This window comes from Eulemur rufifrons, chromosome 2, assembly GCF_041146395.1.
Source record: "Eulemur rufifrons isolate Redbay chromosome 2, OSU_ERuf_1, whole genome shotgun sequence".
Classification (NCBI taxonomy): Eukaryota; Metazoa; Chordata; class Mammalia; order Primates; family Lemuridae; genus Eulemur; species Eulemur rufifrons.
Window position 1 is genome coordinate 75,359,530 of NC_090984.1, and position 18,722 is coordinate 75,378,251.

General features: G+C 31.3%; 1 protein-coding gene across 5 annotated transcripts in view; it reads left to right on the forward strand.

Annotated features, from left to right (window-relative positions):
* The window catches only part of LRFN5 (leucine rich repeat and fibronectin type III domain containing 5), a 238,722-nt gene extending 220,214 nt beyond the window's left edge, over window positions 1-18,508 (forward strand). For 2 of the 5 annotated variants that reach the window (XM_069464584.1, XM_069464583.1), the window contains 4 exons: window positions 1,329-2,733; window positions 5,389-6,101; window positions 12,401-12,444; window positions 18,116-18,508. In XM_069464584.1, coding sequence (XP_069320685.1) covers window positions 1,349-2,733; window positions 5,389-6,101; window positions 12,401-12,444; window positions 18,116-18,133 — 2,160 coding nt within the window. In that variant the 5' untranslated portion in view covers window positions 1,329-1,348 and the 3' untranslated portion in view covers window positions 18,134-18,508. Of the gene's footprint in view, window positions 1-1,328; window positions 2,734-5,388; window positions 6,102-9,160; window positions 9,244-9,348; window positions 9,395-12,400; window positions 12,445-18,115 lie in introns of those variants that run through there. The other 3 variants (XM_069464581.1, XM_069464572.1, XM_069464582.1) reach the window with 2 other exon arrangements.
* The last annotated feature ends 214 nt before the right edge of the window (window positions 18,509-18,722 follow it).

Below are 18,722 nucleotides of genomic sequence, written 5' to 3' on the forward strand. Positions count from 1 at the left end.
AATTCACAGTTATAAAAAATATGCTTTATTTAGAAAACTAAGCACAATATTTCTAGAATAATTCCATATTTCACATTTACATTCAAATAAAATTTGGGTGATTTTTACAGCTATTTTCCCACTTGGTATTTAAAACTTCATGCAGTGTATGAGAACATTTAATTACATATGTTATTTTTATTTTTGAAGATGGATTTCAATAGCATATACTCAAGGTCAAATTGTAAAATGAAATTGTCAAAGTGTTTATTTTTTAAATTAAATTTGGATAAATACCAATGCATTAAGATTTTAAGAGAAAGAAAACAATATTATATCTTCTTGAACTCATTGAGTATTTCGACGATGATTTCCATAAATTATCTTCAAAAATCCCACATTTATAACTAGTACAATATTGTAATGTAGGAAACTAGAAGCTATTGTGGCAAATTTTCAGCCTTATCCTTTTTTTAGCATAAGATCCTATATTTGCAGTTAGAATGTGAAAGTTAAACTATGTCAAGATAGTTTATAAAGATGAAAAATTTAATCAGTAATTAATTATATTCAAAGGTTATGCTACAAGGTTAACTCAATAACAAATACTGTCATTTATTGTTTCTATTTAGGCAACTGATTTGAACTACTTGTAAATCTTTAAATATGCCTCTCATTTTTTTTTAATCTGTGTGTGTCAACATGTACATGCATATATTGTATATTGTATACAGATGTCCATCATTATGTAAATTTTCACCATCTGAATATCCATTATAAATTTTTATTTATTTTTTTTTATTTCAGCTTATTATGGGGGTACAAAAGTTCAGGTTATGTATATTGCCCATTCCCCCCCCATCCCCCTGAGTCAGAGCTTCAAGCATGTCCATTCCCCAGACAGTGCACATCACACTCATCATGTAGGTATACGCCCATCCCCTCCCCCCACACCTCTCATTTTTTGAACTTCATTATGAAACAAGATGTCTTTCAGGATTTTGGGGAAGTTTTCTTAAACTCCTAGCCCTCTAGTCTGGGTTGAATTTCTGTTTTTTGTACATCCATGGCGTTCCCTGTACTTATTTCAAAAATGGCACTTAATTTAAATAATTATAATAACCTTTTGAATTCTTTGTTTTTTCATTTCATTTTAAATCCTATGAAACCATGAATGGTATATTATTCATCTCTAGTACCCATTAGTACTGAGTAAATATAAATACTTTTTCTTATATAAACAAAAATACTTCCATATTCAAAATTGCATTAAAATATTATTCTGTAGGAACATCAATGTTAATTAAATGATGGGATGCTAATACTATATTTTGTGTCTTCTCTTACAGGCTCTTAAATCTGATCTACAATGGAAAAATTTCTTTTTTATTTGTTTTTCATTGGCATAGCAGTGAGAGCTCAGATCTGTCCAAAGCGTTGTGTCTGTCAAATTTTGTCTCCTAATCTTGCAACCCTTTGTGCCAAGAAAGGGCTTTTATTTGTTCCACCAAACATTGACAGAAGAACTGTGGAACTGCGGTTGGCAGACAATTTTGTTACAAATATTAAAAGGAAAGATTTTGCCAACATGACCAGCTTGGTGGACCTGACTCTATCCAGGAATACAATAAGTTTTATTACACCTCATGCATTTGCTGACCTACGAAATTTGAGGGCTTTGCATTTGAATAGCAACAGATTGACTAAAATCACAAATGATATGTTCAGTGGTCTTTCCAATCTCCATCATTTGATATTGAACAACAATCAGCTGACTTTAATTTCTTCTACAGCATTTGATGATGTATTTGCCCTTGAGGAGCTTGATCTGTCATATAATAATCTAGAAACCATTCCTTGGGATGCTGTTGAGAAGATGGTTAGCTTGCACACCCTTAGTCTGGATCACAATATGATTGACAACATTCCCAAGGGGACTTTCTCCCACTTACACAAGATGACTCGATTAGATGTAACATCAAATAAATTGCAGAAGCTACCACCTGATCCTCTCTTTCAGCGAGCTCAGGTACTGGCAACCTCAGGAATCATAAGCCCATCTACTTTTGCATTGAGTTTTGGTGGAAACCCTTTGCATTGCAATTGTGAATTGTTGTGGTTGAGGCGCCTGTCCAGAGAAGATGACCTAGAGACCTGTGCTTCTCCTGCACTTTTAACTGGCCGCTACTTTTGGTCAATTCCTGAGGAAGAGTTTTTGTGTGAGCCTCCTCTCATTACACGTCACACACATGAAATGAGAGTCTTGGAGGGTCAAAGGGCAACACTGAGGTGCAAAGCCAGGGGAGACCCTGAACCTGCAATTCACTGGATTTCTCCTGAAGGGAAGCTTATTTCAAATGCAACAAGATCTCTGGTGTATGATAATGGAACACTTGACATTCTTATAACAACTGTAAAGGATACAGGTGCTTTTACCTGCATTGCTTCCAATCCTGCTGGGGAAGCAACACAAACAGTGGATCTTCATATAATTAAGCTCCCTCACTTACTAAACAGTACAAACCATATCCATGAGCCTGATCCCGGTTCTTCAGATATCTCAACTTCTACCAAGTCAGGGTCTAATGCAAGCAGTAGTAATGGTGATACTAAAATGAGTCAAGATAAAATTGTGGTGGCAGAGGCAACATCATCAACGGCACTGCTTAAATTCAATTTTCAAAGAAATATCCCTGGAATACGTATGTTTCAAATCCAGTACAATGGTACTTTTGATGACACCCTTGTTTACAGGTAAGAAAAATTAAGCAACTTTGTATACTTACCATGCATCTTAATGTAGGGCCTGTTAATGGACTACTGATTTTTTTTTAATTGACAGTACTTCTGTGTTGTAATTATAGTACTCCATTTTTTAAAGTGTATAATGTAAGGTTTGTAAAAGGTGGTGAATACATGTGGGGAAATATTTTGAATGGTGCTGTTTCTAGAGAGTTTAAACTTATATTTAATATTATGCTTACTTACGTTTTATTTCCCTCATCTAAGAGATGTGACTATCAGAGAACAAGAATGATTTATTTTAAAAATTCAAAAACATACCAGAACTTACACATCCACATGAGTGTTCTTTCCTTCAAGGAAGTCACGTTGGGAAGCTATACCATTATCCCAATGATGCTGCCATTGCTCAAAGCACTTTTGGAATTATCTTTAGAACCTTCATCACACTATTTTGAACATCCTCAGTGGTGGCAAATCTTCGTCTTTTGAGGGTGAATTTGAATTTTGGAAACAAGCAAAAGCCATTTGGAGTCAAGTCTTGTGAATAAGGTGGGTGATCAAGATGGGTATTGCCATTTATGGTCAAAAATAGGATGTAACTATAAAATAATGAGACTGATTTTCTGAATGATGAGTTGTGTGTGTGGTGTGTGTGTGTGTGTGTGTGTGTGCTCTGTCTCATGTGCACTGGTTCTTAAGACAGTTCCAAAGAGAAAGTTTACAAATATTTTGAGCAGTGAAAGTATCACTGGAGTTAAGTATATAATCTCCAGGCAGGTATAATGATGGAGAATTTGCATCTGCTAAAGAATTTCTGGTATGTTTTTCTAAAGTTCAGCCTCATTGATTTATAGTCACATCTTACCCAATTTTCAGTTGAAAATACGCAGTTTTATTCCTTCATATAATTTCATTTGTTATAGATTATTATTACCCCTAGGAAATGATGTAAAATCATGGTTTTGATTTTTTTTTTTTTTTGGTCTTGAAGCTTTTCAGAAATCAGATCAGTTCAGTTCTCATATACCCAGGTAAATTCTTGAATATAATTTTATTTCACTCAAATATGTAAATGAGAGTAATTTTTAAAAATAAGCATGGGCTGGTAGGAAAAAACAAAACTATCCTAACTAGCCATATGATCAATCCTGGGCAAGGTTCTATCTGGCTGAGTTTTAATTTTATCATTGTTATAAGGAAGAGATTAGACTAAACGTTTTCTAATATTCCTCTAATCACTAAATATATGGGGACATAGACTATATTACATGTATATTAGCAGAAAGTAGTTTGCTTTTGTCATAGCAGTCTCTTCACATAACCTCTGGGGTATTTAATCTGTTGCCAATGAAAAGTGCCCATGGCCCCCTCTCGCCTTTCTGTAGCTGCTAAACTGTCCATGTATTTTAAGCATTAGCTCTGTGAAATAAGTCAGGTTTTATTTTCCAAATACCAATATTTTAATCCTGCCATGATAAGTAAACTTTGTGTGACCTTGAGGAAATTGCTTCAATATATGACCCTGATTTTTTGTCATATGTGAAATGGTGATAATGCCTGTCTCATAAAGTCATTGTAAAGATTAATTTTTAATGTATTTAAAGTTCTTAGTAATACTTGGCATTTATCATGCATTCTGCTAAATGGTGGTGATTTCAGTCCTAATTATATAGTCTGAACTGAAAGTTAGAACACATTGTTTAGGTTCTATAACAGATGAGTATTACCAAATTTTGAAATTTCTACAACTCACTTTCAGGGAAGAAAATATGGTTTCAAGTCTTTTTTTCTAAATTAATTTTTATTTAGGTCATTTGTAGTTGCAACTGAAAAAAAAAAGTTAGTAGAAAATAGCCATCCACAAAAATCTTTTAGAATGTAATGGATTCAGAGATGTCTATAAACTTTCTTTAAATTTTAGAAAATGTGTTATGATGAAAATTTGCATTAAGACACAATGGGACAAGGCATTTATGATCTGGTCAACAACCTTGCCTTGTTCAAATTCCCGGGATAATATTATTCATATACATACTTTTCATCATCTTCCTTTATGGGATAAAAGCATACTGGGGACCAACTGTTAAAGGCGTTAGAAAGGGATAAGTCTGTAAATAAAACACTTCAATATTATTATTTATCTTAATTTTATTAAAGAAATATTTAGTGGATACCATTCCACACAGGCTTAATACTGATTTGGAGAATAAATCCTCTGGAACATATTTCCGTTCTGTTTTCTAATGTTATTGTCAGTGTTTTCACTTCCTTCAAATTGGCTTTTAGTCATAGAGGTGTTGTAAGTGCTAAGTGGATTTGTTTAGTAGTCAGATAATGTCACGCTCACACCTTTCAAAAGCAATTTGTCAAAAATAATTTTTTAGCAGTGGCTTTTATTTGGAGTTCTGCTTTGCCAAGCAATGTAATTAGTCAGCTTGTCAAGGCATAGTACAGGCACCATTAATATAATGTAGACTCCAACAATGGATTTTAGTCATTTTAACTGGGTAAATATAAGATTAGATCATTTTCCCATATTTCATATCTGTTATAAATGTGCTTGTCTTAATGAATACTAAAATGAGACAGAACTAAAGACAATGACTTTGTGTGTAAATGTTTTATTTTGTTCTAAATATTAACATAAATTCCATTGTCCTTCAGAATGATACCTCCTACGAGCAAAACATTTCTGGTCAATAATCTGGCTGCTGGAACTATGTATGACTTATGTGTCTTGGCCATATATGACGATGGCATCACTTCCCTCACTGCCACAAGAGTCGTGGGTTGCATCCAGTTTACTACGGAACAGGATTATGTGCGTTGCCATTTCATGCAGTCCCAGTTTTTGGGAGGCACCATGATTATTATTATTGGTGGAATAATTGTAGCATCTGTGCTGGTTTTCATCATCATTCTAATGATCCGGTATAAGGTTTGTAACAATAATGGGCAACATAAAGTAACCAAGGTTAGCAATGTTTATTCTCAAACTAATGGGGCTCAAATTCAAGGCTGCAGTGTAACACTGCCCCAGTCCGTGTCCAAACAAGCTGTGGGACCTGAAGAGAACGCCCAGTGTTTTAAAGCTGCCAGTGACAATGTGATTCAATCTTCAGAAACTTGTTCCAGTCAGGACTCCTCCACCACTACCTCTGCTTTGCCTCCTTCTTGGACTTCAAGCACTTCTGTGTCCCAAAAGCAGAAAAGAAAGACTAGCACAAAGCCAAGTACCGAACCACAGAATGAAGCTGTCACAAATGTTGAGTCCCAAAACACTAACAGGAACAACTCAACTGCATTGCAATTAGCTAGCCGACCTCCTGATTCCACCACAGAGGAGCCCTCATCTAAAAGAGCACATACAAAGCCAAGTAAGTTTCTCACTTTGCCTGCTGAGAGATCCAGAGCAAGGCACAGGTACTCCCTGAATGGAGAATTAAAAGAATACTATTGTTATATTAACTCACCGAACACATGTGGACTATTTTCTAAAAGAAGCATGTCTATGAATGGGATGTTAATTCAGTCCGACAGTTCTGATGGTCATAGTGGAAAAGCAACTCTTTCAAATTCTGAGTGGATATTGGAAAGCTCTGTGTAATCTATTTTCTTTTAAATGAAAAAGCAGTTTGAGAACTCACATGAGAAATTGGAATTTGTAATTCCAGTCTTGTCTCTCTGATACATGGCTAATAAAGCCCAGGTTGTGTATAAACCTTCTAGGGTATATATTTCAACATATATATATATATATGTTGGAAGGTAACATAAATAAAATGGTTAAGGGAAAAAAAGCAAGAGATAGCAGCAGTGCCTTTCCCTATGCTAGGACCAACTTCTAGGTTCTGCAACAGCAGATCACAAAATGGAAGCTGTCATAGGAAAAAAAGTCTTATATAAAAGTGATATTTTCTCCAATTTTACAAAGGACCACCTATGGATGATTGCTATTTTTTAATGAGTAGACTGACTATTTTCTTTCAATGGCAATAGTGTTGCCTTTGTTTTTAGGAAAATGTAGAGAACAACCCCATGTTCTTGTGTTATTCAAAACATAATAGTCATTTAGCATACCCAGACAGTAATAAAATAAGTACCCTTCTAAACAACAGCCTTGGTTCAGGTGCCTTAATGGTTCTAAGATATCTCTTATCCATGACACAGTTATTTTCAGTGGAAAGAAGAAAACGCAATTTATTTTGCATTTATCAAAAATTCCAATTAGTTTTAAGTCACAGACCACAATTCTGTATGCGTCTACATGGACATATGAAAGTGTTTTCATTCATTTAATACACATTAGCTGAATGAATGAATTTTATATGGCTCTTAATGAAAGTTAAAGAAGGAGACAAAAATACAAGACTTCCCTTGTATCAAAGGGGTGTTTATTTTTATCACCAAGTAAAATTAAAAAAAAAAAACACAACTTCTAATGGAGTTCTCATTACATTTTTAAGTGATATAAAGTCATTGCTCATTAACCAGATAGTGGCTTTTTTCTTTTGTGCACTATAGTTTTGCATTTGAATGTCTCTCTCTTAAAGTAAATGCATTTATTATTCTAACTAAAACCTGGGATAAATTTAATTAAAAATCATGCAGCTCAGTGAGAATGCATGCTTTTACAAAAGGATTTTAAATTTAGTCAGCAAATGTTGTTTCTTGGTAATATGGTATTCTTGGAAATTCACTGAAATCAAGGTCTATAGATAAATGTTCCTATCTACTTGTTGAAAACTTAATTATATGCTAACTTGGTATTTTACTGGAAATCCATAAATGGGGTTAACGTGAAGTGTGTTTTGTTTTGTTTTGAGAATAAGGCTCACATGAGAACTTAGACATATTACCTTGCACAAAAGAACCTGAAATTTTAGCCATAATAAGATAAGTACTTCACTATCTTTTGTAAATTACTCCCTGGGAGTAAGTTAAACACACAGTAAAGGTTTATTAACTCTTTTAGATCACTTGAAATACCACTTAAAGCACAGGTGAGAAATGATGAATCGTTAGTTTAATTTCCTTCTTCTAGAAGCACATAAACATTTATATAAGTTAATTTTAACTTGACAGAGGAACATCTGATCGTATCAGATTTATCATCATGTTATTCGATGGAGTGTAAGATTAAAGCAGTTAGTGATTACTTTCAGTGCCAGTCTTAAAAAAAATGTCCCATGGGCTTTTATTATCTCAGGCATTTACTAAATCACTTCTCTACTCTGCTTCCCTTTCTGAAAAGTTTGTTTTTCACATTTGCAAAGCCTAATCACCCATCATTGTTCAGGTCTGTAGTTCTTGTGAATAGTAAATGAGATCACATGTGTAGTAGTTTATGAAATCCAAGCACTACTCAAAGTGAAGTGTATTTTCAATACTATTACGGTAATAATGGTCTAATCCCAACCAAATATTTTTAATTAACATCAATTACATAATTCCTCACAAGGTGCTGATTGTCAAAAGCCTATTACTTTTCCCTTCCTAGATTTATCAGCACAGTATTAAAAAATCTTGAATATACAAAAGCTTTCAAGATTTAAAGCTTAACAAAATGAATCTACAAAGAAAGAATTTTTGGAATTATGAAGGTTGTGACAAGGATAAAAAGGCTCTGAATTCTTGAAACATACGGAGCAGCTTACCACATCTACTCCAATCTACGGATGAACTTATTTTGTATTTCTCAGTGGCTTGTATTTGTTAAAATCAATGCCCTGCTTATGTTCCTAATGAAACTTTAATTAAATATCTTTTACTTCTCACAGATATTTAAAACTATGATATCTAATCATGTGAAATTTATTTTGACTAAAGCCATTGAAAATAATTTAATTTTTTATTAATTTGATCAGACCATTTTCAGGGTATTTAAACCAAATGCTTAAACGCTTGTTCTTTAAAATGATAGGTGAATTTCTGACTTGTGTTTGTCTTTTAAAAAGTTTATATTTTGAGAGATCAACAAAAGATTGTCTTATTAAGATGGTAAAATGGTTTTTGTATTTGTTTATAAATATATAAAGAATTTTTTGCCTAGAGCAGTTGCAGTATGAAATGACTGAAAAATAAATCTATGGGAAAATTAGGGATAATGTTACTTGTTATAATGTCTGAAACACAATAGTTGCTTATGAGTGAATGAGTAAATGGATAGATAAATAAATAAATGGGGTCAGCAAGGAAGGTGTGGAAATGAAAATTTTGATTAATTAGCACAATAGAGATTTGTGATCTAGATATTATAAGCTAGAAATTCTCTGTCCTTTTCTTGTTTTTCTTTCTGCCATTTATTGAATTTCTCATTTAAACAGCCATATATATGTGATATGAAGCATGTGGTTTGTTGTTTGTTGTTGACTATATGTAGATTATATATATCATATTTACTTCCTTGTTCTTAATTATTTTTTTTCATTTTTAGCTATGTTACATTATGGTTTCAGCATATTCAATGTGAAAACAACTAACAAAGTACTATGTTTGTCATTAAGCATGTTTTAACAGGTATTTACTTCAAACATTTTTTCAAAAGTGTGTTCTTTTTTCTGTTTTTGTTCCTTTTGAATAACTGTCCCCTAATTTAACGTACCAAACTGCTATTTATTACAGGAGCATCATAAAGGGATAATGAAGATTTAAAGCTACCTCAAAATTCTAAGAAGCAGCAAATTTTAGTTTGATGAGTATTATTTATTTTTATTCTAAAATATACAAATATATAAGTATATTAAATACAATTTAAATTAGATGCAGTAACACTCACATTATGGCCAATATATTTCGGTTTGTTTTTTTTTCAATCATGAATGGTGTCAGTGGACCTCCCAGTAAGCCATTTTATCTTTAAAACAGTGGATTTTACGTAGTTTGTAAATATATTTTATTTTAAAAAGTTTTATAATATAAGTTTTGAATTATTGTAACCAATCCCTAAACATAGCGAGTCTACTCTTTGAAAGATGCATACTTTCTCCACAAATTTTTAAAGAATTTTTAAAAATTAAATGTATCATTTTTGTGTACAGGAATTTTTTTTATCTTTTTTTGTGAATTATATTCTCTTCAATTGAAATCGCTGATAAAGTACTTGCTTCTCATATAAATTTTAATTATTTTATTTGATTGTATTTATGAAAAGGATTTCATTTATAAAGCTAAAAAAATTTAAGAGTAATTATCACAAAGTTGACATCAATTTCCTTCTAGTTCCTAAATTTAAGTATTTCCCTTCTATTTATTTAGAGTAATAAACAAACTTTAAAATGTCAATAATTAAAAAAATTCACAAATATAAAGCATCTTCTTGTGGGTAGAATTGTGCAAATGAGCCCTTTCTTCTAAGAAGACAGTAGGTACAAGCCCATTGTCTTCTTGGTGTGGTTGATTTCCAATTGAATTTTATAATGCTAAGAAAATAATATTCATTTATATTAGACAGAATAAAGACTGTCTACTTTCTTTCCCTTGCTCAACCATCCCTTGTTACTCAAGAACAATGATTTCACCTTAAAAATCAGCTTTTGCTGAGAGTGTATTTAAGTTTTTGGGGAAAGGACTTCATCACAGAGGTGGGTTGAGTGTGAAAAGGATATTTTTTATCCTCCTAGGTTTCTATTATTAGTAATACTAATAATTTATCCTATAATGCTGGTTACTTTTAATTAAATATATGGAAAAGAAATATGTCATTTTTGCAATGGCATAGAGAAAATAAGGAATAATCAAAATAAATAACTGGATTTTTAAAAATTTCGAAGGACAAGTTAGTCAGTCCTTTCCTTCCCATGCTAGATAAATATATGCTGGGATTATAAATGTAATTAGTTTTTTTCAGGTCTTTCTTTTTTGTCTTTTATTTATTTATTTTTAAATTTCTTTTGGAACAGAAATCAGTCCTCCTTGCAGCAGTACAGAAGACCACCTAACATAAAGAGTGGTAAACATATCACTGTGATTGAATCATCCTAAAAATGTGGTTTTATTTGAAGTGGGACATAGAAAAATAACAGTTTATAACTGGGAATATATTTAAGTATTAATTACCTCATTAAGGTAACGTGAATGCATTTGCAATTTTATCAGATTATGCAAATAATCAATATAATCACCATACCATTGTCTTCTGATTATGTTCGGCTATTAGAAAGTCTAAATTTAAGATATAAAGTTAACATGGAATAAATTTATATGCTGTATATAGTTACACACATATATATGTACTATATAAATATCTATATATGTACCATATAGGTACATAAATCTCTATACCCATAAAATTAATCAGTTAAAATCATAATTTTATGTCTTGCAATATGGATTGTTATTAATGTAAGAATTAAATTTAAATGGATGGGTGTCAGAAAACTTCAGCCAGAAAACCTGTAAAATTACACTTGTTATTTATCAAATAACAATGGAATATAAAATCTCAATACAAATTTATTTATTTTTATTTTTTTGCATTTCCTAATGATAACCATTTCTACAACCTGTCAAAATTCATCTGTTCATTTCAAATTACTGTTATGTTCATGAATTTTAAAAACAAAACCAAACTATTTTCAAATACATTCAGGAGAAAGCCATGAAAGCCTTTCATTTAAAGTAATTGTGTTTTCAAGTGGTTGTATATTTAATCTTATCTGACACATAGGCTATGTAGATATTGTGTTTTTGCTATAGAATGTGTCTAATAAATAATTGTTTGAGTAAAGTCAAGGAGCTTATGAAATATACTATGTTGGCTGTACCATAATGCAATTCCCTAATCACTTTTTTCTCTGTGATGTAAGTCTTATTATTGCTTTCATGTAAAATCTAATCTCCAGAGGCCATTGTAAATTTACACAAATATTTATACTGGAGGTTTTGTAAAAATATTTTGTCCTAGAGTCATCGTACTCATATATGAACCCTGAAAGTGAACTTTCCGTTAGACACCTAGTTTTCTCTTATCATGTGGCACTTCTAAAGGATTAAAAATATTTGCTTAAAAAGAAAACATTTTGGAAAGAAATAGAATGTGTGCTGTGCAAGCTTATGTAATGGTATTAAACATTTATAGAAATGAAACATACATATAGACATTTAAAGGCAGAATGTATTTAGAATGTTACTGTTTTACATAAGGATGAATGGGTACTTGGTAAACATGCTACTATTTGGGGAGTGAGTATTGAATGATGATTAATATTACAAATGATTATTTTATACTCCATGCAGTGAATATGCTTAAACTATATTTTATTCTGTGGATTCTTGTTTCCTTGATGTATTTTTCCATATTAATCATATGAAACTATATAGTTGAAATGTTAACTATGAGTAGGGAAAATGAATGGAAATCTGATTAGCTTATTTTAAGTCTGGCAGGAATAGTATATTCCACATTGAAAATCACTCATTTTATTTACTAGGACAATATTTTTTAAAATTTTCCTTTTAATTCTTATGTATCAGAAATTAGCCATAGACAACTAAGAAATATTGTAATAGTCAAGTACAAGTAACTCAAGAACTGGTAAGTTAAAAAAAAGTTTAGATAAATCTTTGTTAATTCTTGGTAAGGACTCTTACCAAGATTTCATTAAGAAGTGATTTAGGATCTGTTTCTTAAAAAATAAAAATGAATTGTTCATGACACTGAAAATTTTATTCCCAGATGCTTTGCTGACTAATGTTGACCAGATTGTCCAGGAAACACAGGTGAGATTATTACCTGTTATATATTTCAACACTTAAATGCATATATTCTTTTATAAATGGATTTTTAAGTTTTGGTTTGCTGGTTTATGTAACTTGTTGAAATTTTCCATTAAAACATACTTGGAATGCTGAACAGTGCAAGCTGAGGTTAAGTTTTGTTAAGTGAACATCCAATTTCTAAATTTAGACATATTTCAGGTTAACTAAACATTTCTGATTAATAGTGTAAGAAATAAAAGTAATGCTAATAATGCTAGATGGGACTTTGGAGTCACTTTTAAGGTCACATATGACATATGTGCATTTTTACAAATATTTCTAAACGTGAGGACAATAGCTTGATAGGAATGTATTTACTCCTATCCTTGATTTCTACATCCTAATAGAAGCTGAGATGATGCATTATGCCTCACTGGAAACGGATGAACAGAAGTGTTTCACTGTTATCTAAAATGAATGAAGCCTCCTTAAAATGGAGCAAAAGACTACACATGAAATATTCATCGTATTCCTTTTGTCATCAACCAATTACTCTTCTTGAGTGGATTTTTTTTTTTTTTGGAAGTTTTAAATGAGTATTTGATTCCTGCATTTTAATTGGATTGGAAAGTGTGTTTCCAGAGCAGAACAGCACTTTAGCAATCTGTTCAAACAGCTGGAAGCATCAGCCATTTGCTTGAGGTTTGGCACAAAAATTCAGATCTAAAAAGAGCCATTGATTTATTTGTTGATAGGTAAAAATAGGACCTTGTATTTTAACATTTCATGTTTTTTTAAAAATATAACTTCCTCAATCTTTCAGGATCTTCCCTAATGAATTCCATCCCCAAATCAAGAAAAAAAATGTTTTCATGCATCATTTCTTTACTGAATTTAAGATCCTATTCTTACATTGCAAGAACAGATGGCTCACTGAAAACAATAGCACAATGTCTGGCACATGTTTTGTATTCTGTTGTGTGTACTGAATTGACCTGCATGAAGGTGCCTTATTTCACCAATCTCAACCTCTCTCCCCACATTTCCCTCTCTCTCCTGCCTCCCCCCCGCTTCTCTCCCTAATCTCTGTCTTTCATTTTTGAAAATTCGTTTATCACGTGACTTTGAACATCTAGCTGAGCTGAAATTTAGGATACCTTTAGAGAGGGATTAGGAAGTAAACGATTAATCTATCAGTAGCAAAATCCAGAATGGTGCTAAGTGTTAAATCAAAATTTGGAAACAGGAGATTCAATGTCTAAGTCATTTTTCAATTACCAATTTAAAAAATTTCCCAAATATTTACATATGATGGGGCATATTATATATTATTGTGCTCATATATTTATTTTACCACACTATTAATAGTGGAATTTAGAGAAAAGTAATCTCTTTGGGAGTCTTTACTACTAGAAATAGTACAGGATTTGCTAAGGTGATCAGTACATAAGATTTTTAATAATGACTTTTTTTATCCTAAAGAAAATAGTAATAATTGTGAAAAATTCCAAAAACATAGTTAAAAAAATTTAGAAAATGTAAAACAATCATTAACCACCACCCTGTTACTAATACTAGTGCTCTGATTCATAATCTTTCATTGATTAGCTCTTTCAATATGTAATAAATTCGTGTGTGTATCCTTTGCATTAGATTTACATAGCGAATGTATGTATAAACTAGGTCATCTTTTTAAAAACTTGATACTGAGTCTCTCCTTAGTTATGTTTATGAAACTAATAACTGTGTCATAATATCATAGAAAACTTCCTTCCATACTTGAGCTAAGTTTCTCTTCTTTCTGTAAACATTAGCAAGAAAAACAAATCCACAAAGAATAATTGTAAGACAATCTATTGGCAACACATCATTCACTCATTAACCAGCTTCTTGCTACATTTCTGTTATCAAATTTAAGTTACTACATGACCTCAAGATAACTATTCTTGGTCTTTGGTAAATGATTTCTGCTATAGCAGGCCGGATCATTTCTGCGGCTGTCAACAGGACCAAACAATGATGCCCCTGCTGAGGAGACTGTGTGACCTGTGTGCTCTTAGTCTTCTCATGGCCTTGCCCTCTGTCAGCAGCACTTTACAGTGTGAATGAAGTGAGATAGGGTGGGCAGGGGCCCCTTCTGATGGCAGCTCCTCAGCTCTTTGTTTTCTATAGCTAATTATACTGAGGTACCCACCGGGTTAGTTTATTCAAAGCACAGAGAGTTAAAACACTTATTTCATGGCCATTAGCCAGAATATGCCCCATGCCAATTTCTTCTTTAGCAGCCTTCCTGAATATGTGTAGAAATAGAGTGAACTTGAAATATTTCAGTGTCTCGCATGAAATTCTTCTATAACATCATAACATTTTAATCACACTAAGATGAATCAAGAGCAAGGGGAGGGGGAATCATTGATAAAATTAGTCATACTCTACATGTAAACTAGTACTTACATATAAATTAATTTTATGTTTGGCGAAGAATTTTATCCTTAAAATGAACACAGTAAAACAATAGGTATGCCATGTTCGTCAGTAACTATAGAAATGGTTGACTAGTTTGCTTTTATATTGAAAATGCCTTAAATAAAATTTCTTAAGAAATGTTTGCTGTATTCAAACCAGTATGTCTGCATTACCTCTGTGTGTGTGTGTGTGTGTGTGTGTGTGTGTGCAAATATGCACAAGAACTGTGACATTCTGTGATTGTTAACACCAACCTTTAAGATACCGCTTCTTGATTTTAGTAAATTTGACTTATAATTATTCTGTTTAATATCAATCAAAAATTTAAATTTTATCTTAAAATCTCTAGTACAGATGTTCTAACCTTGAAAAGACTATAGTTTTTTCAGAGAAACTATTAATATATAAATTAATAAAATGTTAATGCTGATTATAAATAAACAGCAACATTCAAAAACAATAAGAAAACACAAGGTAGGAAAATATATGAAATAGGAGCCAAAGATCAAAGCAAATACTCAGAGAATATACTTTCAATATTTTTCCAAGTGAGAATGATAGTACAAAAGATTTGCTTCTACAGAGTGAGTTTTCTATGAAAATTCCTCTCAAGTGAATTTTTTGACCCATGTGTAGAAAACTCTTAACTATTTTTATAATTAAAGCATACCTTTTGACATATTTATTTGAACACAACACCACATCAGAAAAAAAAAATAGAACGCTAGTGTCAGCAATGACCTTTAGAAATAATTTTCTTCATGTTTAGATATCCAGGCTATATAAGATCAAAATTTTTCATCGTTCTTAATTAGATTCAGAATAAGGGCAGTAATAAACATTTCCCCACAATCCATTAAATATGAGTTCATTTTTCCTTCTCTTAATGTTGAAGAAGCTTGCATTTCCTCCTTATTATTTAGTACTCTTCAGACTGTCCATCCACAGTGTTTTGCATATCTTTCACTGTTAAATGAGAACAATAACCAAAGCCCCAAGTTACTTTTAGTTTTTGTGAAATGTTATTGTAGTTATTATAATCTGTTTCATTTTTATCTTTGTGATGCTATTGTGATTTTGTATTTTATGTTTAGATATTTATGGAACTATTTTAAGAGTTTGCCTATTGATAATTGAACTAAAAAGTATTATTTTGGATTTCCTACCCAATACTAGTTTTTATTTGGCTCCATATTGTGTCATCATTTCAATAATGATAGTAAGTTCAGGGCACACCCTCATAGTTCAAAAAATATTTGTTATTTCTTCCTCTTCAAAATTAACAGCATTTATATAAATCTATCTTTACTACTAGAGATAGTACAGGATTTTTAAATTTTTAATTCCACAGTTTGTTAATAATGTTATGTAATGTGAAATTTAATTAAAAAACTCCTTAAGATATGTAAGCTTATAAAATTATTAACTTAATATTAAATTAAAGTTTGTTATCCTGGAAGGATTTATTACTTACACAGTCAAACTAATTACATGGTCAATATTTTTTCTTTTAAGAATCTTGAATTTTTTGTAATTTTATTACTTTTTGTAATTTGAAATTTGGTATAATAAAATTACACTTTTTTCTATCAAAGGGGTTATATTATTAGAAATATAAAGAGGAAAAAGATTGTTGATATCCAATTTTACCAATATAAGCTCTGCTTTGAAACCAATAAAGGAGAATTTAGTGATATATACGATTATATTTTCACATGATTTTGTAATGTTTTTCTTAGTATATTCTAGGTAAAGTGTGATAGTGATGTCTATATTTCAGTGGTTTCCAAGGTATTCAGTTATTTATTTATTTTAATTTCAGAATATTATAGGGGTACAAACATTTTGGTTACATGTTATGACTTTCCCTCACCCAAACCAGGATTTGAGGCGTGCCCTTTCCCCCATACAATGCTCACTGCGTCCATTAGTTGTGAGTTTACCCACCTTCATCCCCCAACCCCCAGTGAATATTACTACCGTGTGAGCACCTTTGTGTTGATTTTTATAAATAGATTGCACATTGGTCCCTTAACAATCTTCAATAATTGGTTGTGTCCCATATTAGTTTTCAAAAATTACTATTTGTGCCCAAATTAACTTCCCTTATTCAGATTAAGAGTATTTTGAAAAATTTTCTTAAATAAAATCTCTATAGTGTTTTACCTACCTTTATCACATTAATTTGTCAAAATAACTTTGATATACTTTAATAACTGATCACTGGTGATTCAAACATATTCTACAGCAGCATTTTGATGTAGAATATTAAGTAAACTAAAAATCTATATTTCTTGATTCATTTGTGCCATTTCATAATCCCCAAATCAAAAATTTGAACATGCAGTTGTTTTTGAATGGAGAGAAGGAAAATTATTTCTATTTCATATATATGAAAAAATATATTATTGAAAAATTATTTTCATCTTTTATCAAGGATAGAATATTTATAAATATTTTAAATCCTTAAAGACTAGAACCCATATTAGAGGAATTATATCTCCACAGTTTGATATAGAAATATTTTTATGAAATTGTTTTTATACTATTTTCTTTCAAAGTCTTGTTTAGTTTAGCCATGGAGTGCCCTTGTTTGTGAGTTATTGTAAGTTTTTCATTTATTTTATTTGTTCTGTGGATGAAGAAGAACTAATTAGTAAAGATGAATAATAATATTTACTATTATTAAATGAATGAATAAATTTTTCTAAAGTTTTATTATACGAAATTTTTGAAAGAATAGAACAAATGTAGAATTCACTTAGATTTTAATATTCTTGAACAAATTTGATCTAAGATGTTCATATTTTAAAAATTATTATGAATATTTGTTAAAACTTAAATGGCATGTATTAATGAATAAAATCATTACTTGTCTTATCTTACCTTGAGAGTATAAATGTGACAACAAAAGTAAGGGAAAATGCCATTCCACAATTTGGATTTGATGTACGTAATTTAGGCTCATCTCCTAAAATTCTTTTTTAAAGTAACATTTTTATATATTTGTCAATGTGAAATAACCAAGCATAATTTTACATATTGATATGCATGTTTAGATATTTTTCAGAGGTGTATTTTTATTTTATGGCAAGAAACTCCTGTTTGGGTGCTTAGAGTTCAGTAACTTCCAGATTGCTAGTACAATGATCTTATTAGCCATGTGTTTTCTTTCTTTCTTTTTCTTTTTTTTTTTTTTTTCCTTTTTCTTTTTCTTTTGTTTCAGAGGCTGGAGTTAATCTGAAGAGCACCACTTCTCTCTCTCCTGAAAAAAGTTGCCACTGATATTTTTACTGGATAAAGTTCAAAAATGTTTCAATGCACAAAGGCTGATTGTTGAACTGGTGTCCTAGAAGAAATTGTCCACAGGAGCCCAGGCGCAGGTCTCTGATGCTGGCGGAACTGGCTCTATCAGACCATGGTTCATCCTCTTTTAAAACCAAATTTTTTTCTTCTGGTCTACAAGTATTTTTTTTTTTTTTAATGAAAGAAAAAAAAGCCTACATTGGCATCAAGTTCTGTATCAATCCATCTTACATTGCCATCCATGATTTAACAGACTGTAGAATCTTGAATAATCTATATCACTTTAACAAATAAATGTTTTACTATGACAGAATTCGCACATTGCCTGATTTCTGGAACTACCTAATGCTTCAAGTATGAATGGTGAAATGACTACTGCCAGAACTAATAATACTGTTTTATGTTTAGGTAATGCAAAAACCTTAAAAGATCACAGATTGCTTTATAGTGTTGAAATTATTTCTTCCATGACTAGGTCCACTTAATTCCATAGGAGAGTAGGACAGCTATTTAAACAAATTTGTAGA